Raw genomic sequence first — 23,938 nt, 5'->3', positions numbered from 1 at the left:
CAGAGCTGATGGATGAGGCTCAGTCCCACACACAAGGCATATGGGCAGCCAGCAGCGTTGTAGCAGGACAAGGGGCCACGCAGTATGGCTTACAGCTTTCACACCCCGACAGTGACACAGCAGCAGTAATACACTCCACACTGAGCCGCACACACACACACACACACACACACATCAGAACCAGAGGATTTTTAATCCCCTTTGACGAAAATCACTATTTTTTTTATTATTGAAATGTTTAAGCTCTTGAAGAATAAGTCAGAGTCTTTGTTACTGTCAATAAATCCCATGAAAAGACCAAAGAAACAATGAAATGTGGGTCAGACGCCTCAAAGACTCTCATTGGTCTGAGTCTCGTTGTCCAAAAACTATTTGACTCCACCCAGTTGGTGCAAATATACTCACAAGTAGAAGTGTATTAATCCACGTCTGAAAATAGTCCCCAATAAAAACTGAGACTGTAGATTTAAATCCTCTTCTTGAAAGAATAGCAGCTACAACTGGGCCTGATAGCAGCATGATTTAATATAATTTTCATATGTAAATGGAGTCATTGTGGTAGTGGCAGATGTAATTGATTCAATATAGGAAGATAATGTCATAAAAAGTCATAAAATAATCATTGACCAGTATTCGGTTTTGGTCTTGGTCTTTTCAACTTGAATATATAAAACGACAAAAACAAAGTGCCTGTAGAAACACTACAGAGCGCGTGGTCGTGGATAATCAAATATAAATGATTTGAAGAAATTGCTAGTGCTTGAGGAGGTTTATAAGTGGAGCTGTGATGATAAAATCATGATCCCCTGGAACATGGACTCTAAAGGATGAACACCGGCTTTATCTCGTTATGTCTCATTGCTGACAAATCCCATGAGAGGGAAAAAACCAACAAGGCATCATCTCAGAGTTTCTGATTTCCCAGCTGCACCTGAAGCTCTCGTGAACACTGGTAAATCTTTAAATAATGTCATATCACAGACAAATATGTTGTGTTTTAGATCTTTTGGTTAAAAGATGAAAAGTACTGAATTGCATCACTCCCTCCGCGTTTGAACTAATAGCTGTGGTTGTGTAAAGTCCATTCATCTTTTTATTCAACATCATTAAGAGCGATTGTAGCTGCTGCTCTGCTGCATCCATAACACCACCAGACCCTCTTTACTGCAGTAAATGTCAAGCTGCAAGGGAGATTGAATTGGTCAAGGTGCAAAAGTGCAAAGGCGGGTGAGAGACTGAGAGAGAGAGAGAGAGAGAGATGTCGGCAGCAGAGCCACAGCGGCGTGACGTGCAGCTATTGATTGGAGAAGGTCAAACAGAGGGGAAAGCAGTTAGCTCATTCTTGATTAGCACTGATAGGCTAACACCACGCCACAGCTTCCTCCTGTACCGGGGCTTTACTGCCGGCCCTGCAGGGCAGCAGCGGGGGAACGGCCTCGCTGACACATGGCCGCTGCTGCTTTATTAGAGTCTGGCCCAGGATTTATCCACCAGTTAAAGCCCCGGTGCTGCAGTAGAGAGATCATTACGCTGTGTTTCTCTGATACCGGGAGGGAAAACGGTGAAATGTCCTTTTTTTTTTTTTCTTTTTTCTTTTTTTTTGTGCACAAGTGAGTCATCTCACTGTTTTTCACCATCTTTTCTCTCCTGTTCACCTTCCATTTTCCATCCATCCTCTTTTCATTCTGTTCCTGCCTCCCACCCCCTCCACCCACCCACCTCTCCCCTCTCCCTATCTTAGTCTCGTCTCACTCCCCCACCTCCTCCCTCCACTCCCCTCTCCTCTCCTCTCTCGCCCTCTCCCTCTGCTGCTGCTGCCGCTTCTCTCTTCCCGTTGTTGTCATGCCAACTTCCCAGGAGACAGTGTTGTCATGGATACCGAGCGGCAGGGCAGATCAGCTGATGTCTGGTGTCGTTCAGGCATGTGCACAAATCGGTCTCCTGTATGTGCACTCTTCCTCCGCTGAGGCTTTGTGTGTGTGTGTGTGTGTGTGTGTGTGTGTGTGTGTGTGTGTGTGTGTGTGTGTGTGTGTGTGTGTGTGTGTGTGTGTGTGTGTGTGTGTGTGTGTGTGTGTGTGTGTGTGTGTGTGTGTGTGTGTGTGTGTGTGTGTGTGTGTGTGTGTGTGTGTGTGTGTGAGAGATCCCTCCAGCTCTGGTTCTCCTCACGTTCCTTCTCTCTTCTCTTTTCTTTTTTTGTATCTTCATTCATCCATTGATCTCTTCACTTCCCCTTTGTTTTGTTTTGTTTTTTTCCTCCACAACCATCCACCACCCACAGCAGCAGCTGCAGTGGTGGCCATATAGACTCTGTTTATGTTGCACACTCAAATGAACGGTTTGCATGTGCAGCAGCAGCAGCAGCAGCAGCAGCATCATATTCTACTTCACTAAGTGGGGAAGGAGACGAAGTGTCTGCTCTCTGAAAGTAGCTCTCAGATTATGCAAATCTATTAATGCATGACATCAGGATCAGGATGTGATGAAGCATATATTGCAATAGTGTTAATATATTCATGCATCTCAGAGGAAACTTGCAGGGAGGGGGGAGTTTTTTTTACTTTTTATTTTATTTTTATGCCCCATAAACATTAGTGTCCGTCGCACCGTTGCCCTCACAGCCTCCCAACATGAATGGCTGCACAGCTAAGCTGATTATATTATATTCATTTAATCACAGAGCCTCAAGACTTTTCTCTTGCTGCTTTTGCCCCCACCACCGCCGCCGCCGCTACCGCCCCTTCCTGTCTTTGCAGGGCTGCTGGGACGCGTTACATAACCAATAAGTTGCTCCCATAAGAATAAACTGGGAGAACCTGCTGCTTCATCATGACAAACCACAGAGCGAAGAGTGGATCAGACCAGAACAGACCAGAGAGCACTTAGCAGAAAACCACTGTGGTCCTAACTGCATGTTTTCAACCTCTGCACACTGTACACTAGTCTTCAGTGCTTTTACTGAATGTATACACTCACTGTTTGGCAGCGTGGCATTTATAAATGGAAACCAAACATCAGCAACAAGTTGTCCTTCAGCTAAACCCTGCTGCTTTAAAATAAACACGTCAACTTGTTTGGACTTGAAAAAGCTGAAGGATCGTCCCTGAGCTACGGCAAAGCAGAAGTACGAGGATGACACTCAAGAAAGAATGTTTTATGACCAATAAGAGTTCAGCTATTCATCAGTTTTTTATATTATTTAGTTGTGTCTAAAGTATTGATAAAGGTTGACACATGTGAAACTTCTGGCATCTTAGGATCAAATTCTTACACTGTTTTCTATAAATGACAATCCTCTAGCTGATTGCTTGTCACACAAGCAAAAGAAAATTAGAAAATCCTCACAAATGAGAAGCTGGATCTTGGGAGCAAATGATCAGTGAGTGTCAAAGGAGGGGGCCAATTCATTAGGAATTCATGCCCTGACACAATAACATGCCTCAACACTGATACTGTATGGATCGCACACAGATGCAGTTGTAATTACAAGATAGAGTTGGTCTCTGACACAAATGAAAAATCAAAACTGCTTCACAATTCAGCCGCCATTCATAAAACACTCTCTGCCAAGTTGAAATTCATCATCGTCCTCAAGTTTATTTTCAGATTTGTTGCGGGACGGACCGATGAGCAGATGGCGGGGCAGATAAATGCCTCTAATGGATTTCGTATTCGGGGGGTAAAAAACTGATTGGGAGACTCGAGTCGAGACACACAAAAAAACAAAAAATGAGACAAGGAAACAGAACGAGGATGTATCATTAGCCGACTCATTAGGACACCAACTGTCGTTCCAATCAGTTAAGCCTTTAATATAAATGTAAATGTAATTGGCTCCATGCAATTAACTGTGGGTGGATGGCTCGACAGAGAAGTATTGCTCTGGGCTTTAATTCATGGTGATTACGTGAAGTGTTTGTTTCCGAAGTCACAGGCATCATGTTCGGGCTAAATAAGCTATAGCTGCTTTCCCTAGCAGACACACACACACACACACACACACACACACATCCCTACTCCCCCGGATGGAGAATTTGTCTCAGCATTACACTCTGGTGAGAGGATATTAGTGCACCTGACTGGCTGCCCCGCGGCTGTTTCCTCAACATGCACCCGGCCGACTTCAGCTTAGGAAGACAAATTAAAAGAGAAATAAACGGCTAAAAGAGAGGGAGCGGCGAAAGAGGAGGGGAGATAAGAGCACAAAGGATTTTAAAAAAAAAGGATGAGAGAAAGAGAAATGAGACCTGAGCACTTTTTTTCATGCTGGGAAGATTTTGTTTCTTCCTGCTGTGTGTACTTTGAAGCTTTGTAAAGATAGAAAAAAATCCAACCGGCTAACTGGGGTTTCAGGATGAGCCCCGCTGCCTTCCTCTGGGGGGATGTGGTGGTTTTAGAGGCTGTGATTGGAAAAAAGTTGATTGGTCCTACAGGAGGCTGATCAATACGTCTTACTCCTCCAAGCCTCCAAGTCCTGAGTGGGAGAAAGGAAAAAAAAAACCCATCCACCACCAGACACCAGATACCAGATACCGGCCTTAATTTATTCATTCAGTCAATTATGATGTTTTCACCTGTGGCTGTTTGTTGTTTGTCTGGAAGCAGGATTATGCAAAAAAAACCTTATTAGTGTGGATGTGACAAATTTTTAAATCACTTTCCTTAATATTTGCGAGCCTTTTTTTTTAATCAATTTCTCAGGAAATAATGTTTGGCTCTTTACAGTTCAGATCAAGATTGATAGATAGATAGATAGATAGATAGATAGATAGATAGATAGATAGATAGATAGATAGATAGATAGATAGATAGATAGATAGATAGATAGATAGATAGATAGATAGATAGATAGATAGATAGATAGATAGATAGATAGATAGATAGATAGATAGATAGATAGATAGATAGATGAATAGAATAGAATAGAATAGAATAGAATAGAATACCCTAACTTTATTGTACCCTAGGGGAAATTAGTTGTAGACTCGAGTGCATGGTAAAAGCTGCCTTAGACGATAAATATACAAATAGATAGAGAGATAATCATAATCTCGGTTTCCCAAATGTGCAGGACTGTGAGGCCTACCAGGTTAATTAATTAGCTCTTCATTTATTCACTCAGATGATTTAAATTGAGCTCATATGAACATTTTATTTGTCTAGTCTGGTTTTGTTAGAATAAACAGCATCAGCAGTTTTTTTTTTCTGCTGGGTTTTTCTTTTCCTATTAAAACAAAAGAAAATTTGCTGCGTTGACCAGATTCCTCAGGTCTGTTCCCTTCACTTCCCCTTTCTGGACGTGAGAGATGATGATCTGCAGCCACCCCCACCCCACCCCACCCCCCGGTGAATTCACGTGGTCCCCTCTGGGCTGCAGCACCAGCTCCAGCTCTGTAATATGCATGTGCATCTGTGTGTGTGCGTCGGTGTTTATCCACAATACAGATGGTTTACATGACACACCGTTCCTGCCTTTGCACATGTTTGTGTTCCTCTGTTGCTTCTATTTGCTCGTGTGTCTGCATTAAACTGTATGTCCGCCTCACCCCTCCCTTTCCCTTTCTCTCGGTCCTTCTCAGGTGACGGGAGTGAGCGTGTCCCCGGGGAAAGACCAGCTGGTGGTGTTCCACACCAAGGACAACCGGGACCTGGTGGTGTGCCTGCAGGGCTTGGTGCCAGCCAATGAGAACCGCATCGGGGAGCTGGTTGGCACTCTGCTCAGCCACTTCAAGAGGTGAGCCATGGTGGGAGGGGAGAGGAGGGAGGGAGGGGGCAGTGGTCAACAAGTAGTGGCAGAAGCTAAACTACTTACTGTTGTTTACATCTGTTTTCATAAAATGTGTGAAAAGCAGCGAGCAGAGTTTATTGGATTGAAACGACCTGTGGGTGACACCACAGTGAAGATCTCCCTCCTCCTCCTCCTCCTCCTGTGTTTACTGTTCAGAGAAAATAGTTCTCAGCTAATGATCAGCGTATTGTCCTCATCTAAACCCAGCACAGCTGAGATAACAACCAGCAGCACAACAACAGAATAAGATGCTTCAGTTTCACACAGGTTGTGAAATGACTGGTGGTGGTTGTGGGTGGGACAGATGTGGATGCGAAGAGCAGGTTAGTTTTTTGAAGCTGAAAGGATGTCTCCACACATCTGTTTTTTTCCTCTTCTCTTCATGCATTAGTTTTCTGAAGCTGCAATTTACAGATGTGTCCTAAACATCTCACATGTAGATGATGCAGAGAAGCCTGGAGGACTGGCTCATGATTAAAAAAGAAGAAGAAGAAGAAGAAGAAACTTTATTTGTATAGCACCTTTCTGTGCTTCACAGTGTTAAAACAATGGCAACAAGGCAGAGCAAAACAAGACAAAAACATACAAGAAAAGCATAGATACAAAGGTTAACAGGTTAACCAAATGCCTGTTTGAATAAGAGAGTCTTTAAGTTCTTTTTAAAGGTATCAACACAAGTCCAAACAGCGTAATGAAAAGATTAAAATAAGTGATCCTGAAAAGAGCGAGACATGATTTTTTTTCTACCTGTGAGGGTCTAAATCCACCTGTGCGTGTGGCAAAGTAGAACCAGCGTGTGTGTGTGTGGGGGGCGGGAAAAAAAGCGCAGCAGAGCCTGAAAGGACACAGCAGCTGAAATGACACAATATCAGATCAGATGCTTTTGTTCCAGATGTGCCGCATTGACCGAGGTGACCTGTGGCAGGAGGATTACGGGGACGGATAGAGCACAGCACACACAGTCACAGTCACATCTGTCCTCGCCCGAACCCTAATGTTCACTTAATCCGAGCTCGGAGCGCTCTCTCTTCAGGAAGTTCTGAATCTCTGGACGTTTATTTTTGTTTCCGTCCTTCAAAGAAAAAGAAAACCGCAGGTAGATTACACGCTTAGATGAAATCTCCTGCAGTCGCCTCCTCTTTCTTACCTTGAGATTGACTTGAGGTTCATTTCAGGACAGAACCTTTGGACAACAAGCTCTTAAACACACATGAATAATATTTTATTCCCAAGGTGGATCCAGTTCGGTTCTGTTGATTCATAAGGTAAAACTTGCATCCTGAGAACAGGAGACATGTCGTCGTCCTTCTTCTTGTTCTTACTCACATCAGAAAAACAAGGAGAGAGTTTAAATGACCCTCAAGTTCATGTTGAAGGTTCATATAAAAACATTTTTGCGTCATTATATAACAGAATGGGCTTGCGTAACCGAATATCGTTATATAATAAATACCAAAAATGCTGTCACATGGTATTAATTGTGTCCTATCACAATATTTAGCCAAATGTGAACAAGTAAGTATTACAAGCAGCTTACACATGGTTTAGCGACACTTCAATAGCATCCCCTTCCTTTTCTTTCCTTCCAAAAACGCTTCAAAGAAATAATTTAAAAGGAAGTAGAATAAAGAATAAAACATGTGAATTAAGTGATTTCATTCATCCACTGTGGTTTCACTTTGATCCTGTGTTTTTTAATCCCAGGAGGAGCAGAGCAGGACTGTCACCTCAGCTAACTGCAGCTTGTTCATAAACACATAGAGACAGAATAATCCTCATAGATACTGAACATCAGGAGGCGGAGAGAAGCAGCAGGGTCAGGATCGGATGTCACAGAGGTTCACATGGTGCCACCTACCTTCCTTTTATTCTCCATTCCTGCACTAATTAGACATTTTGTCCCTGTTTAAACCCAGCATGCTTCTTTTTTTTTTGACTCACCAGATTGGATTTGTCATTAAATCCAGCAGGTTTCCCAAAAGTGATTAGATGTACCCATCGTTGGCATTTTTTATTTCTTTTCCCGTCATTCCTGTTTTCATTCACTGACATGATTTTATTTAAGACCTTATGACTGGATGATTATGTTGAGTCCAAAACAGCCTCTACAGTTGAATACTTTATCTCAAAGCCGGGGCTCCTGTGTCATGCTGCTGCTGATACTTTGACTACCGTGAACTGAAAGAGCCTGAGGACGAGCTCAGCATCCCAAATACTTAAAATGAAAAGCCCCAAGGTTGATGCTGCTATTCTATATCTGTAATTTATCATCATTCAATGTGGATTATCAATAACCCAGTTTCTTTAAATCAGAATCAAAGTTACTTTATTGATCCGCGGAGGGAACTTCTTTTGCTACAAACAAGCTCCCAATGGAAAAATGAAACGTAATATACATAGAGTACAGAGTATACACAGATAGAAAGATATAGGTAGATAAAACTTGATCAAAAATAAATAAAGTAAAATAAACTAAAATATGCACATACGCATACACAATGGCAAAAAAATATATATATATATATTTCTTTCTCTTTTCTCTTTAACTTTATTTATAAAGCGCATTTCATGCACAAGGCAGACTCAATGTGCTTCACAACAGGTATACATAGTTACAGTAAAAACAGTCATAGAAAATCAATTTGAAATCAATCAGAGTGCAAGTGTACTGTAAGTAAATGATCATATGTATGCCATCTTAAACCCACACATGCACACACAATCACACATATTTGCATATTCACATATATACATGAGGTTTATACAGTATATATACACAGGAAACAAGATGCAAGTGATTTTTATAGTTCAATATATAATATACTGAGGCTTAAACCAAAGTATGTTTGGGAAAACGATAGAAGTTGACAGTGAACAAAAAAAAATACAAACTTTGTTTGTGCAATTTTTGAATTAGTTTTAAAAAAGTGCAGGATAAATGAAGGTTTGAACCTGCTGGTTGCACCAGGTGATCACTAAAGTCAGAGTCGTCCTCTAGGGATCATTAATGATTCATTGTAATTACTGAGAGGTTTCAGTCAGTGACAGTCCATAGAGCTGCATCATTAGCATGACTGAAAATATTCAATACAGTCAGAGATGTGTCGACTCCTCCGCTCTTCCTATCTTTACCAAACGTGTGATTTTCTGGCTCCGGGGACAAACACAAATATAAAACCCAGATCTATAATCTTCAAACCCTCCACTCACCAACGTCACAGATGCTCCGCCTCCACCCCCCCACCCCATCCCTTGTTCTCTGTGATGCAGCAGAAAGGGGAGAACATGCACCCAAACACTCAAACTTGTCTGTACAGTAAATCCAAAACCAAAGTTTCGCCAAAACTTTGCAGAGAGTCGGATCAAAGAGGTCAAACAGTGTCGTTTGACCTTCCCACTGTACAGTTCACCTGATCCCTGTGATCTCCTGCTGCTCCGATCACTGTTTGGATCAGTCGTGTTTTTAGATCAGTGACATCGCTCGTTCCACTGATAATTGAATTGACTCCTGCTGCGCAACGGTCTGGCACATGTATTGATTTGTGCACGTTTGTCTCTCTTTGTGGGTCTGATTGCGTATGTAGGAAAGAGAGAGAGGGAGTGTTGTGTTGTGTGGTGCATGCAGACAGATGTGCCTGCATCTGCTTATCTCAGTGTGTGTGTGTGTGTGTGTGTGTGTGTGTGTGTGGGTGCAGGTCCTCCATCATTGCCATTCTGTGATGGTATCTTGTTTCACTGTGGAGCCCATTTCTCCGTAGGTGTGGGGCCTCCACCGGGCCGCGCGTAATGACCCTCCATGTGCCTCGCGTGCCGACTCATCCATCACCGCCAAACAGTGACAGAACAAAGGGCACGACGCCGACATGTGCAAATAAGTGCGTGCATGCTCGTGTGCGTGCGTGTGTGTGTGAGTTTGACTGTATTTGTGTGTCTGCATAAGAAGGAACTCCTCCTGAGAGACATTCTGCATGCGACGCTGTATCCGCAACCCCGCCTGATCCTTTTGCATGCAACGTTGTCGCCGCCGCTGCCACTGCTGCTGCTGCTGCAGCTCCCTGTAGATGTGGCTTTAACCTTTATCTCTCCTTCAGCATGCTGCACAGTGCACAACATGCACAATGCACATGCAGGGAGAAGGGCAGCTTACAGCAGCAACAAAGCAGCACTTTATCCTCCTCAAATTGACAGCGAGGCCAAAGCAGAATGACACCGCTGCTGGGAATAAACCCTCTTCCTGTCACGCCTGCGTCTGGATACTTGAGGCTCGATTTGTTTTTGACACTTTCCAAATCTGCTTGGCATTAATCTGTTTTTTCATGTCATTATGAATTTTGATATTTTCTTCTTTCTTTTTTTGCGCTGAGGACTGAATTGGTGAAATAGTGACAAGCAGAAACGTATCAATACCAACCCGAGTTGCCTCCGACTTGAAGTGATTCAGAGATTCTCGGCGACGCCTCCATAAGAAGATAACCCTCTTATCGGCCATGACGCACCAGTTGTCTAGAGAAATTCAGAAATACCTCATTCTTATTTTGCATAAAAAGGAGGGAGGATTAGATTCCCATGCCTTCAGCCTCCCCCTCCTCTCTCCCCCCTTCTCCCTCTTTCATGCTTTTTTTTTGCTACATCCTATTTTTGACTATATCCCCTTTGTACTGATCTCAGTCTCAGCTCAACCCCTCATGGGCCCCCCCAACCCCTTTCCTCCCCTCCCGCCTCCCACTCCTCCATTTCTTCATCTCCGTCTCTCCCCCAGTCTTTCCATTTCTCTCCCCTGACTCCCCCCCTCCCTCCTTCCCTCCCTCTTCTTCATTTCTGGAGAGGAGGTAATGAAATATTTAAGGCTGTGCTGCTGTGGAGGCCTATATTTAGATGAGACACATCCACCCCCTTTCTCTCTGTCTCTCTCTCTCTCTCTCTGTCGTGTGTGTTTTGTGTGTCTGTATAAATGTGTGTGTGTGTGTGTTACCGTGCATCCCACTGCAGCACACCCACAGTCGGCTGCCTGGATAGCAGAGCAGAGCAAACAACCTGCATCTGTCACACTCCGACTCTCAGTGAGAGATTCAGGCGATGACTCCATGGTTCGACCCTCTGCTGCCGATCACCTGATCAATGTCTGATAACAAACAGTGAGAGGAGACAATCTGACCTTTATTTAAATGCCTCTGTAATAAACAACAGACCATTAGTCCCAAATTAGCACTGATTTCCTCTGAAGCATTTTAGAGTGTCTGGAGTTTGTGTCGATGCTTTTTGCAGTTTATTTTCCATTCAACTCCTCCGCCGTGTTTATTTTGACTTTGTGAATGTGGAATAATCTTCACTCCCACGTCACTAATTCTGTCAGCAACAGAGTTATGTGTCACCGCTGCACTGATTTTGTCTGCTTTCACTCACTAATTACTTATAATTAGGCCTGTAAATGGCAAATTTCAATTCTGAGTCATAACCGTTCCCATGAAATTATTCAATTCTCAATTTAAGTTTTTTATTATTAACAGCACCTACTGTACTGTATAAACAGCAATATCCTTAGATCTGTCACACTGCTCAGATGAAAAGTTTAAACTTACACAGTTAAAGGAGACGTATTATGCAAATTCGAAAACTAGTTACATCACTGAAAGACAACTGAAGGAACAGTTCGTAAAGTTTGATTTCAACCTAGGGAAACTGCACATTACAGATTATTTTTGTTAATTCTCACATTTTTGGGGCTGGAAGGCAAGACAAACACCCAAATATACTGTATGTTAAAGAGCCTTCAAAAAGTGATATTTCCATAATATATCCCCTTTAAAAATACAGGATGATATAGGATGATACTGTGTGTTGAAAAATAAAGATTTTGAGGAGTTGTTGTTGGCAGATGTGGAATCGACCCTGTGAAGGTTTCAGGCCAAGTAAAGGAAGATTTTTCAGAATAGAAATGAGTCATAACATTTCATTTGAGTCCAAAGACAAACAGGAAAATTGATGTAATGGAAGTGGCCGTGGCCTCCAACCCTCGTCCTCCATCAGTCGACCGTCTTAAAGTTTTACCAATGTTACACTGAAGTTTAACCTGCAATCATTTAACTGTCTCTCTGAGCAGCTCTGACAGCTTCATTTATCATTTTTCTCTCCTCTCATTCATTTTGCCAAAGTTTCCCTGGTTTATTAGTCAGCAGCAGCACAGCATCACACACACACACACACATAGACACACATACTGCTTCACACCTTCTCCACTGAGATCTGAACTTAAAAATAGCCTCGTGTTGAATTATTCATCCGCAGCCTCGACTCTCACAGGTGGCAAAAAACTTGAGAGTTGTGAGATTTCGCTCCGTCAGATGCAACATGACATCTTCACAGCTGTGCGGAAATGTTCTTGTTACTTTTAACCAAGAAAATTAAATTGTTTTGACTCACTTTAGCAACAATGGGTCATTTTTTTAACAGTGTGAATGTGTCTTTTCCTGGACATTTTATTTCTCTCTCTCTGTGTGTCTCTCAGTCATGACCTAATGACAAAGTCGCCCCTCTGGTTGACAGCTGTAAATCCCCGGCTTCCCATAAGCCCCTGTGTCTTCCTGTCGTCGTCGTCGTTGTTTCTGTTGTGCGAGCAGCTGGAAGCGGCTTCTTCTCAGAAAAGCACCGTGGATTGTTTCTGTAGCAACAGCTCGAGTTCAGCTGCACCGACCGCTGACAGGGTCCACGGTGACTAATGAAAAACCCTGTGCACTGGATTGATTGTGTGTGTGTATGTATGTGTGTGTGGGGGTGGCTGTGTGTGTGTGTGTGTGTGGGTGATGGGGATCATTGACAGGACTTTATTAACCTTCAGCTGTTGTCCTGTGTGGGTTTTGGTGCAAAGAGGAGATTGATGGTTTTGTAACGTTTCATCAATGGACTTAAAGTGTATTGACAGTCAGCAGCTTCGATCAGCGACAGGCTTTGCACCATGAGAAGAAAAATAAACATGATTTTATATGAAAAAAGCAAATTAAGTTGACACAGTTTTGATTTAAATCACGACACATTATCATTATTCATTTATTACATTTGATGCTTTAAGTACGATGATGATTCATGTGCACTGAAACATTTTGAGTCATAACATCGAGAACTAAATTAAAGTCTTTTTTTAATCCCAGTTAGATGACAGGATTTTGCAGCTTGTTTTTGTCCTTTTATTGAACTGTTAATTGCACATCTCTGGATTCGGATGTTTGTAAAAAATAGACAATCAATTTACAGATGATCGAGTGGTTCGTCGTGACATTTTATTATGAACTAAAAATATCAACCTCACGGTGGCATGAGAGCAAGACTGGAAACTAATTAGGACTCACTGCTGATGCTGAATATAAACATCTGTGGGGAAACGTAATGGAAATCCATCCACCCGGTCTGATGCAGAGTGGTGGGCTGGTTAAAGGGATAGTTCAACATTTTGGCAAATTGGCCCATTGCCATAATCCCTATAGTTTTAGCAGTAGGTTCGTTACCTTTAATTGTTGGTTTTTAGAACGGGGGAGCAGAGTCGCGAGCTGCTCAGAGCTACACTACGGAGGCTAATGGGATTTCTTGGTTTCCCTCATCAAACTCATCAAATACACAATCCAACAACTCCAAAACGCTCTGATGGACAAGTTGTGACCTGCACATTCACCACGCTATGAGATAATAACACAACGTTACAAGACAGAGTTGTTTTAGAGGTAAATACAGAGACTGCTTGATGAAAAACTGCCCCTGAAGGCAACGCACATCAGCGGTTTTGCATGAATTTACCTCTAAAACAACTCCGTCTGGTAACGTTCTGTTATTATCTCATAGCGTGGTGAATGTGCAGGTCACAACTTGTCCACCAGAGCGTTTTGGAGTTGTTGGATTGTGTATTTGATGAGTTTGATGAGGGAAACCAAGAAATCCCATTAGCCTCCGTAGCGTAGCTCTGAGCAGCTCACGGCTCTGCTCCGCCGTTCTAAAAATAGCTTGCATTGATAATTAAAGGTAACGAACCTACTGCTATGACTAAAGGGATTATGGCAATGGGCCAATTTGCCAAAATGTTGAACTTTCCCTTTAACACCCAGACTGGGAACCAGTGGATCCACTGATGGGGAAATCACTGGTTTGCTGCAGAGCCAACTCAGGGGGGGGTTACATCTGTCTCAGTTGTCCTCCCTCCCTCCCTCCCTCCTCTCTAAACCGTCCACATCTGTCTCAGTGACAGATGTTTACAGATTTACCGCCCTCGTATGACTCAGAGCGTGGCTCCATCCATTCATACTTTTCTTCCGTCTTACTCTCCTCTGACCTCCACCACCTCCTTCTGTCCTTCTGTCCTCATCAAACACCCACTCACTCTCATCCTCTCCTTCACCCTCACCCCTCACCCCTCCCTTCCCCTCCTCCTCTCCTCCCTCACCCCTCCTCCCCTCTCCTTCCCCATCCCACAGCATGAGTCAGCAGTGGTGTGTGCGGCATTGATCTGTCAGAGTGATGTGGTCATATTCTGTTTATGCTCTTTTTTTTTCTCTTAAGACCTGAACACTTAGCCTCTCCAGTGTCTCTGCCCCTGACACTGCAGGACGGAGGGGTGGGGGCAAAACGTGACTGGTCTGGGGTAGAAGAAGTACAAAAAGAGAGCAGTGAGGCAGAGCGAACTCAAAACAATCAAATAAGAGGTTGGAGATAGATAATAGGATGTAGAGGACACTGGGTTTGAAGAAGGAGCTGTATTGATCTGCTTCTGATCCACTCCTGGTTCAGGTAACAACCAATCAGTGTGCAGTGATGAGCTGTGGTCATCAGACATGTCGGCGTCGGTGTAGGATATTGTAGTCATAATATCAGACATTGACTTTATTCCATTAATAGGGAGATAAAGATTCTCAGGGATCATGAATGTGTTTTTATATTGTTTCATTGAATCACGTTACATTTCAGCTGCTGCTTTAAAACACTGTTGAGATCATTTCCTTCTTTTTCCTCCGTTTAGCTGCTCTTTTTAGTTTTATCAACTGATGAAATGAATACAAGATACATAAGCAAAGTGCACAGACACCAGGTAAGAGTAAATAGATATCAATGTGTATTAGGTTTGTGTTATTGTATTTAACAAGTTTTATACTTCTGCTATTGAATATTTTTTTATTCTATCCACCTGTGCTCAGATGTTTAGTATTCATCACAAAAGGTGTTTTTCTCCTCCGTGTTTCTCTGGAGGAAATGTGAATCATTATGTCCTGTAGACCATAAAAAAAAAAATCAGCTTTGATGTTGACTAATGCTCCACATCCTTCACCACTCCAACCTCAGCAAGCGTCTCTCTGTTCAAAGAGAAATCACCGTCCTGAGTGCCAGAGGTGGTGGAAGTCAAAATGTAAAAATCACACTCAGCTTTTCAAAAAGGAAGAAGAAAAAAGAAAAATCTGTAGCTGCATTTGTAACTTTCACTTGAGATTTGTACTGAACTCATGGGACATGGACCAGAGAGGAAGCTGTGAAACGATGTTGTCAGATCCAGGAAATGCTCTCGCTTTCCTTTAATAGTGATACCAGGAACTTTTAAAGGGATAGTTCACTCAAAATTGAGTCCTCCGTGCCTTCTCTGAGTTACAGGGGGGCCCCGTGCAGCACTGCATGTCCACATAATGGTTGTGAATGGTGCTCACTTTTCTTCGTCCAAAAAGACACACCAAAAAACATCAAAATACCTCCATACTGCTCGTCTGTAATGTCCCTCTTGTATTGAAGCCCCAACGTGAGAAATTGTTCCGAAAAAAATTAATTTAGTATATGTTTTGAGCTTGTTTGTGGCGGAAGCTCCCAGCACTGCTCTTCCTGGTCCGTCCAAATCTCGCGCGATTTGCATTGACATCCAATTCACGGCTCTGCAAATCACGCGAGATTCCGGCCGACCAACACTGGGAGCTGCCGCTACAAACAAGCTTAAAACATAGACTTATTTAATTTTTGCGGAACAATTTCTCATGTTGGGGCTTCAATACAAGAGGGACATTACAGACGAGCACTATGGAGGTATTTGGATGTTTTTTGGTGTGTCTTTTTGGACGAAGAAAAGTGAGCTCCGTTCGCTACCGTCATATGGACATGCAGTGCTGCACGGAGCCCTGCTGTAACTCCGAGAAGGCACGGAGGACTCTGAAACTTCTCCCAACCCTTAGTCGACATGAGGGTGAGTAGATAATGAGTGAAATTTCAATTTTGAGTGAACTATCCCTTTAACATTGAAATAATCATTTGTGATGTTGAGTTTGTGCAGTTTGGTGCAGATCAAGACAATAATCAGGAAGTGGGGGGATGAATTTGTTTGGCCTCGGTGGAGCCACGGTGTTGGGAACATGCAGCCGACAGCATGAGGAGGAGTTGACAGTGTTGAAGTGAAGTGTGTCGGGTTGAGTCTGAATGCGTTAGTGAGGAATGCTCAATCCAAAATAGAGCGTTAAGCTGCGCTGCTGCACAATAATAATGTAATTTTGACAAAAAGAAATGAGGCCAGGGATTATTCAGACTCTAAAAATACACATGCAGCATCACAGCATATGTGTATAATGATGATTAGCTGCAGTGTAAGAGATACAGGGAGTGTGTGGTAAATGGGTTAAAACACAGACGTGGTCCCTTTAATTAATTCAAAGAAGGTCGTATCTGCTCATGTTGGGTTTTTGTTCGATCAGATCTGTTGCTGCAAAGACGCATGAATATTAAAGAATAAAAAAAACTGTTGTGTCAAAGTGCACTTGTGTTATAACTGGAACTGGCACAAACATCTTTTATGAGAGTGAGATAAAAAAAAGAGGGTGAGAGATGGAGAGGGTGGCAGAGAGGAGTGATAAGAAAAACAGAGGGAGGGAGAGAGAAAGAGAGGGAGAGAAAACCGAGCTTCCTTTGTCTCCCTCACCAAGGTCACCTCTTTCTGCTGAATCAAATATTTCAGACTGATAGAAGTGGGCTTCTTTCTTCTCCTCTTTCGCTCCATCCCTCCTTCTCTATTTCCTCCCTCTCCATCCATCACCCGCCCCACTGCTGCTCCTCTCCCTCCCCCTCTTGTTTTTCACTTCACATTCCACTTCTCTCCTCCTCCTCCTCCTCCTCTTCTCTTCTCTCTCCTCTCTCCCTCCTTTCTGGGGCGCTGCGGATGCAGTTCCCATGGCAACCATTGGATCCATGTTTGTCTGATACGTATGCCCAGTCCATTAATAACCCTGCTGGCAGGGGCGATAATAACAGCGCATCTCGTCGCTCGCCGCAGACAAGAGGAGCAGAGACGCAACGGGAACAACGGCACGACGTATAGAACATGAGAGGAATGTAAAGATCTGAAGGAGAGAGAGAAAGAAGGATGGATGGATGGAGAGAGGGAGACAGAGGGAGAGGGGAAATGTGTGGCAGAGAAACACAGGCACAGGCGTTTTATAGTCACTTCACAGGACAGATGGCTGGAGTGTGTATCAGTCCTCTGACTGTCGTGTGTCCTCAGTATCGCACATTGGAAAAACAGGCGTCCCAGCATGCCTCAGGTGTGACGGACAGATGCAAAAATCAGCCTGAAGGACGACAAATACTGTCGCTCTTTAATTACTCTCTGATCAGACTGAGGACAGTTAATCCTCCTTTGTGTTTTTCACATTGAGGAACTTCTTTTGTTAAAGAATAATTCATACAATATCGTTCCTTGAAGTGAAGCACCAAAAAAAAAGAATAAATAGGACTGTTGTTGGTGTCAGAAACCAGATGTTGTGTTTGCTCCGGTGTCCCAGCTCCTGTTGAAGTCACCAAAGGGTCTTCAAGGATGGTTTATCTGCAGAGTCGTTATATAACGTCCAATTTGCAAAGTCAAATTGCATGTGCAGTTCACAAATTCTCCTACACACATAAAAGAGACTCACACAAACACACTCACACCCTCTCAGAGTGGTTGTTATATGGGCCAGTGGGGAGTCCTGCTTGTCTCATTGGCACTGTGCTGCAGCCTGGGGGAGGAGGCTGGCTGGGTGGACTGATGGATGGCGAGTGGCCAGGCCAGTGTGTGTGTGTGTGTGTGTGTGTGTTTGTATGTGTGTTTGTGTGTGTGTTTATATTTATGTCCACTGACTGTGTAAGTACACATTAGAGATAATGTGAAAATGTGCCGCATGTGTCGGAGGTCGTGTGTGAACGGCAGAGATGTGTGTGAATATGCAAGTTGAGTCTGACCTACTTTTCTACCGCAGCCCCCGAATTACTGCCAGGCAACCTCTCTCTCTCTCTCTCCATCTCTCTCGCTCTCTCTCTCACACACACACACACACACACACACACACACAAGGACAAACGTACTCACTCGAGTCTGTTACAGAGGCGTTAACCTCTCTGATGCCACCGTGATGGTTTTATTCTATAACAGAAACATAGACACAGACACCAGCTTCAGTAACAGGCAGCATCGTCGCGTATAAAGCAAAAGAATCACGTTAATGATTGATAATGTTTATTTGCACATATTTACTGAACTGTTTTGATCATTTGTTTTAACTTTTTAATTTGTTTATTTTCACATGGGACAGTTATATCAATCGATATTTCTATAAATGCACCAGTATTAGCTAAGTAACTAGTTTTCAACTGCAGTCCCTGTGCAAGATGTTACATACTGTACACATATTACATGATACATCCCTTAAATAGTCCTACATTAAAGCGCATACATCACTAAAATAGTAATATGTAGAAACATGTATGGCATCCAGCAAATAGATACATATAACATCAGCACATAAAAGCACGTAGGACACATTTTCACAGCAAAGCAATTTTAAAGGCACCAATATTTCTCTCTTTTCTGACAATAAAAAACAAGCAATTATTTGGCCGATCAATAAAAACGCTCATTCCTCTCAGCCTCAGTGTTTAAACAGAGTAAATCGTACCAACGGTGCAGCTCCATCAGTTTTTCCCAGGCGTCATGAAGATCAGCTGCATTTCTCTGCCCACGTTGCAATAATGCATGAAATGTCCTGATAGACGCCAACAAGGCTTGAACGCCTGTAATTAGCTGCGACCCTCTGACGGGGTTCAAGCTCCCAGGGAGCAGATTTCTTAAGCCTCATTTCATGTGCGTTTCTAATGGGCAGAGATAAAAGTGTCGCGTCTGTGTAAAGTTCACGCTGTTCGCCGGGATCAGTTTTGCATGGAAAATCCTCCCTCTCCCTCTGAAGTTTAATTGCAGCCTCGCTAAATTATTTTGAATGTCATCGCCTCATTAACGGAACGATTTGTGTTGGAGTAACGCTCTTTTTTTCCTTCAGCTTCCTGATCTCAGACAAATCCCACCCCTTGAACTTTTTGCCTATATCAAGGCTCCGGCTCCGATACAAAATACATATTTAAACACACTGGCTGTCGTTGATTGCATAATTTGGCTTCTGTCTTAGTGAATCAGACGTTAATTACAAACAGATTGCGAGAGCAAATTGAATGAAAGGCTCGACGCAAATTTGCCTCAACGCTTTCATGTCACAAACAAAACGCTCATCGACAATTACTTTTTGTTTTTCATTGATTTCCAAGTCAAACATGGCAAATAATTGGTTATGCATTTGTACATATGCAGTCTAGTGTGTAGATGTTGCAGCAGCAGTCATTTGCTCACGTATTTCCAGACTTTCTCTATAGTGGGTAGCTGTGACTCTCTTTTTGATAAATGACGACAATTCAGTTGTTTTAGTTTCTCAAATGTGAAGATGTATTGTTTGTCTCTGCCCGGTTGTGACATCACAAAGTTGCAGAAGTCCAGACGGCTTTTTTAAGGCTTAGTTTCTGAATATGTGCATTTCTCTGTGGACTGAGCATTTGATGCTTTCACAGTATTAATATAGAACCTAGAGCTTATTTATAATCACACTACACATGGACATCTACCTTTATACAATATAACACCTTTAATCTATAAAAGGAGGAAATCATTAGGAGCTTATCCATAAAGAATGTAATTATTTCTCGCCGCCTGTGCTTGAATGTTGGCTTTCTCTGCACCTGAGTGCAGTTAGTTACAGAACAATATGATAACCACCACGTTTATAATGAATGCATACGCTAATAGTGTAATTATAGTAAATGTCAGACTCAAACAGCCTGTACAGTCAGTGCAGGTGCAGCAGCTGTGTGAGCTGCTGCGGATAGTCTGAACACTGCTCTTAAGAAATGGCCCTGCAGGTGTCAGGGCTGTAATCTGTCAATACACTGTCAGATTAATACGTGATTGACGGCCTAGATGCAACATTATATAGTCATAATAATCAAACTTGGAAGGGAAATATAGGGACATATGGGAAGGGACATAACATACACACACATATGCATGTCCATGTGTGTTGTTGTGAGTTATATTTAATCTGCTGCTCGGCCACTTTAACACAGACTAGCTCTGTTTCCCACCGGAGTTTCCCTCTATCTCTCTCTCCCTCTTTCTCTCTGAAGTGCATGTGTGAGTCGTGTGCACTGAGCTTCTCCCTGTCACTCTGGATCACAGCGTTAGTTTAAGTGCTGCTCAGTGCAGATACAGCAGAGCAGAGCAGAGCCTTGGTATTTTATAGACTCATCTCCGTGGTGACCTCCACGTTTACCCCCCATAATAATAATAATAATAATCCTCCTCCTCCTCCCAACCCCCCCAAACACACATGTTCCACCCAGCAACAGCCCCTGTACCCTCTCTCCCTCTGTCAGGCCAATTATGATCAACCTCACAACGCTCTCTCCTCCTTCTTCCATCTCCTTCCTCTCCTTCATTCACTACCTCTTTTCTTCATTCCCCACCTGCCATTAATCTCCCCTCCTCCTTCCTTCCACCTGACGCCTTTTTCACCCTGCTTCTCATTCAGCCTCAGTCCGACTCCTACCCCCCTTCCATCTTATACCCCTCCATCCCTTTACTCCCCATACTTTAATCTCCTTCGCATCACTCATTCATTACATCTCCGTCTCTTTGTTGTTCCGCCTCACGCTGCTTCGTAACACAATCGACTCCGCTGACCTGAGACACTTTGACTTTGATCCAAGAAAATAGTCCAACATCTATTTCAGATAAAGCACAAAGGAGGTCGGGGGAAAAGAGGTGAATGTCTAAATTCATTAAAAAAGACTCTTTTCAAGCCATGAAGGAAATAAAATAAATCACTTTTTTTTTATTCCAGTCGAACACCGTGCAGGAGGAATAATAACTCTACAAGGACATTTCACTCGGATGATTCAGTGACAAGTTTATGAATAAAAACTGAAAAGAAAAATTACTATTAAGACGATGCATTGTGGTTTAAAAGCTCTTTTCTTACGCTGAGCAGCAACAAATTATATTTTTATCACATCCTGAGGTGACTTAGGTCTATTTTTCATCCATTAAATGAATTTTTTGAATGTTTTTTTAAAGCAACCACAATGGAGGCACCACAATGGTTGACGTCTTTATCCGTCTCTCTCGCTGTCCATTTGTCTCTATCAAATAATTTTTTTTTTTTTTTAAGGAATAGTTCACCAAAAAATGAAATTCAGTCATTAGTGACTTACTGTAATGGTGATGAATACTCCGGAGTAGTTTTTTATTCCTCAAAGTGCATCTGGAGACCCGGGAGGCCGGTTCGTAGTCCAACGAAAACTTTATATGAGATTAATAGGGACCGACACAGAAATGTCCATAAAACTACACAAAAAAAATTGAATATTCCTCCACACTGCTCACCCACTGCAATCCAAGTGTCCTGAAGGGATATAGTCCAGAGTTTACGCGAAACTACGTCATTTAGGACATTTTTACAGCCTAAACAGTCCTGTATTGAATTTGCCTGGGGTGTGCTCTTGCGTTCACATGATGCATGCGGATGTGACCGGACTTGTGGCCTAAACGACGGTTTTTGTGTAGTTTTTGTGTCGGGCGCTATTGACTATCATATAAGGATTTCGTTGGACCACGAACCGGCCTCCCGGGTCTCCAGATGCACTTTGAGGAATAAAAAACTCAGCATGAGGGTGAGTCACAAATGACTGAATTTAATTTTTTGGGTGAAATATTCCTTTAAAACACAAGGCCAGAGTCTGATGTGTGTCTACATAGCTCTGTCAGTGTGTGAAGCTTCTGCACTGTGGCTGATAAAAGGTTAAACCCAACACCAACACACACACACACACACGCGCCTGCTGGTGATTCATCCATTCAGCCCATGCAGGCTCTGAATAGAAAGCGGCGACAGTGGATGAGAACAGATGAACCTTTGATTGATGCATTGATTCGTCTTTAATGAACAGAATTGGAGGTGTAGCCACTTGAGAGGTGAGCGGTCCTCCTTCGGTAATGAGCAACTAATTTGCGGCGGCCTGTGTGTTTTGACTCGCCGCCTCGCGCGCTCGCTCACTCACCAGCTTATTGATTTACGTAACGTCTTTTTGAGCCAGCTCCATTCAGCCTGAAGAGCCGAGGCCCAGAAGTCACAGCTGATCAGTGACCAGGCTTCAGCTGAAGAACAATGAGACCGATAGGATCCAGCACAGAGTTCACCCCCCACAAACACACACACATAAACACACACACATACACTTGTTTAACCCTCCTGCTGAGCGGCCATTATGACTCTGCAGTGTGTGTCGGCCTCCACCATCTGTGGAGCAGCCACACTTTCCCCCAGGGACGGGGAGGCCCTTTCGCTTTGTACATTTCCGGTTCTGTTTCAAGTCCCATTGATCTCCCACATGGAGCCATGTAGAGGTGAGGAGTGTGTGTGTTGTGGTTGTTTTAACCCGGGCATCTGTGATCACACACACCTCCTGGCTGCCTGTTGACCAATTTTCCAGTCATGGAAAACACATGGGAAATGAGAAGAAAAGTCAAATGTCCTGGAAAAGCTTGAGTTGTCCTGGAAAATGATTTATCACATCACGACATCGGCTACCAGAGCTCTATTTGACTTTTTCAGACCCTGCTAAGGATTTCGTTTCCAAAAGAACAAACAAAAAACCATGTTTGTGCTGTTCTATGATAAATTTGTCATAATTTCTAAGCATTTAAGAGATTATTTCATAAATTAGAGCCATAGACTGCACATCTCAGATTCTTTGGGAGAGAGAATGAGAGCGGGGAATAAACATAGAAACAAACGTATTAAATGTACAAAATAAGGTACCATTGTCGAAAAGAAGACTTCTGTAAAGTAAAGCATGAATAGAACAGGGGATGAATCAGTGTATCGCGTAAAATATTTGTTTGTCAGACTGTAGCAGGTGAAAATGTCCTGGAAAACGATCTCAAGAAAAGAGTGGAAACCCCGTTTATTGATAACCAGCGACCAATCACTCACCCAGAATCCCTGAGGGAATAAAGCAGATGCCACGTGGATAAAAACCTACATTTACTCCGTCCTCTGCTCTCCTCAGGAGTGCTGCAAGGAATTATGGGCTCTTATTAGTCTCGGCCAAAACCCCTCTGGACCAGTCCAGCGCTGACAACTTTTGGCCCAGTGGGCACGACCGTCGATATTGTCGGATCATGTGATGATAACGGGGCCCAAAACGGTTACAAACGCTCCAAAATTACTCCTTACACAATCAGGATGAGATCCATTAAGTCTAATAAAATTAGAGAAGTCATAAATAATCTTTTATTTCATCGCTTCATGCCAACGTGCGCTCCCTCAGCCAGCTCAGTGAAAAGCTCCTTTGTTGTGTGTTTTAATGTGTTAACGTCATTTAGAGTAAATTTTGTCCCTTCAGAATAAAAGAGCTTTATTTTTGTCTCCTGGGGGAAAGAGAAAAATGTTATATGTAACAAAAGAAGGAAAAAAAACTTTTATTTTACTGAATACATTGATAAGGTCTAACTCATTGTGTATTCTTTATAAAAAAAATTAAAAAGGGCTCTATTTAAAACTGCAAAATGTTTCTGAAGGTGCTGCAAGGTCACGGCACAAAACTCTCCCGTCCGACACAATGAAATAATAACATCAACTGTGACATTTTTACGAGGCCAGTTCAGTCATGAGTGTGGTAGTAATTGCAGGAGGTTACCCAGGGTCCCTCACTCCCCCTGCGCCACAGACTACAGCGTTAGTCAGTGTGTCTGTGTGTGTTTAGTTGAGAGGTGGTTTGAGGACGGGAACAATCTCC

General features: G+C 42.9%; 1 protein-coding gene across 1 annotated transcript in view; it reads left to right on the top strand.

The window, feature by feature from the left end:
* Positions 1 to 23,938, top strand: part of myo1d (myosin 1D) — a 114,011-nt gene that overhangs the window by 78,967 nt on the left and 11,106 nt on the right. Inside the window, exon 21 of the mRNA XM_083994551.1 lies at positions 5,577 to 5,731. Within this exon, the coding sequence (XP_083850677.1) occupies positions 5,577 to 5,731 (155 nt within the window). The remainder of the gene's footprint in view (positions 1 to 5,576; positions 5,732 to 23,938) is intronic.

The sequence above is a fragment of the Trachurus trachurus genome (assembly GCF_905171665.1).
Source record: "Trachurus trachurus genome assembly, chromosome: 19".
Classification (NCBI taxonomy): domain Eukaryota; kingdom Metazoa; phylum Chordata; class Actinopteri; order Carangiformes; family Carangidae; genus Trachurus; species Trachurus trachurus.
The sequence above is the reverse complement of the archived record's forward strand: the minus strand, read 5'-3'. Positions and strand labels throughout refer to the sequence as shown.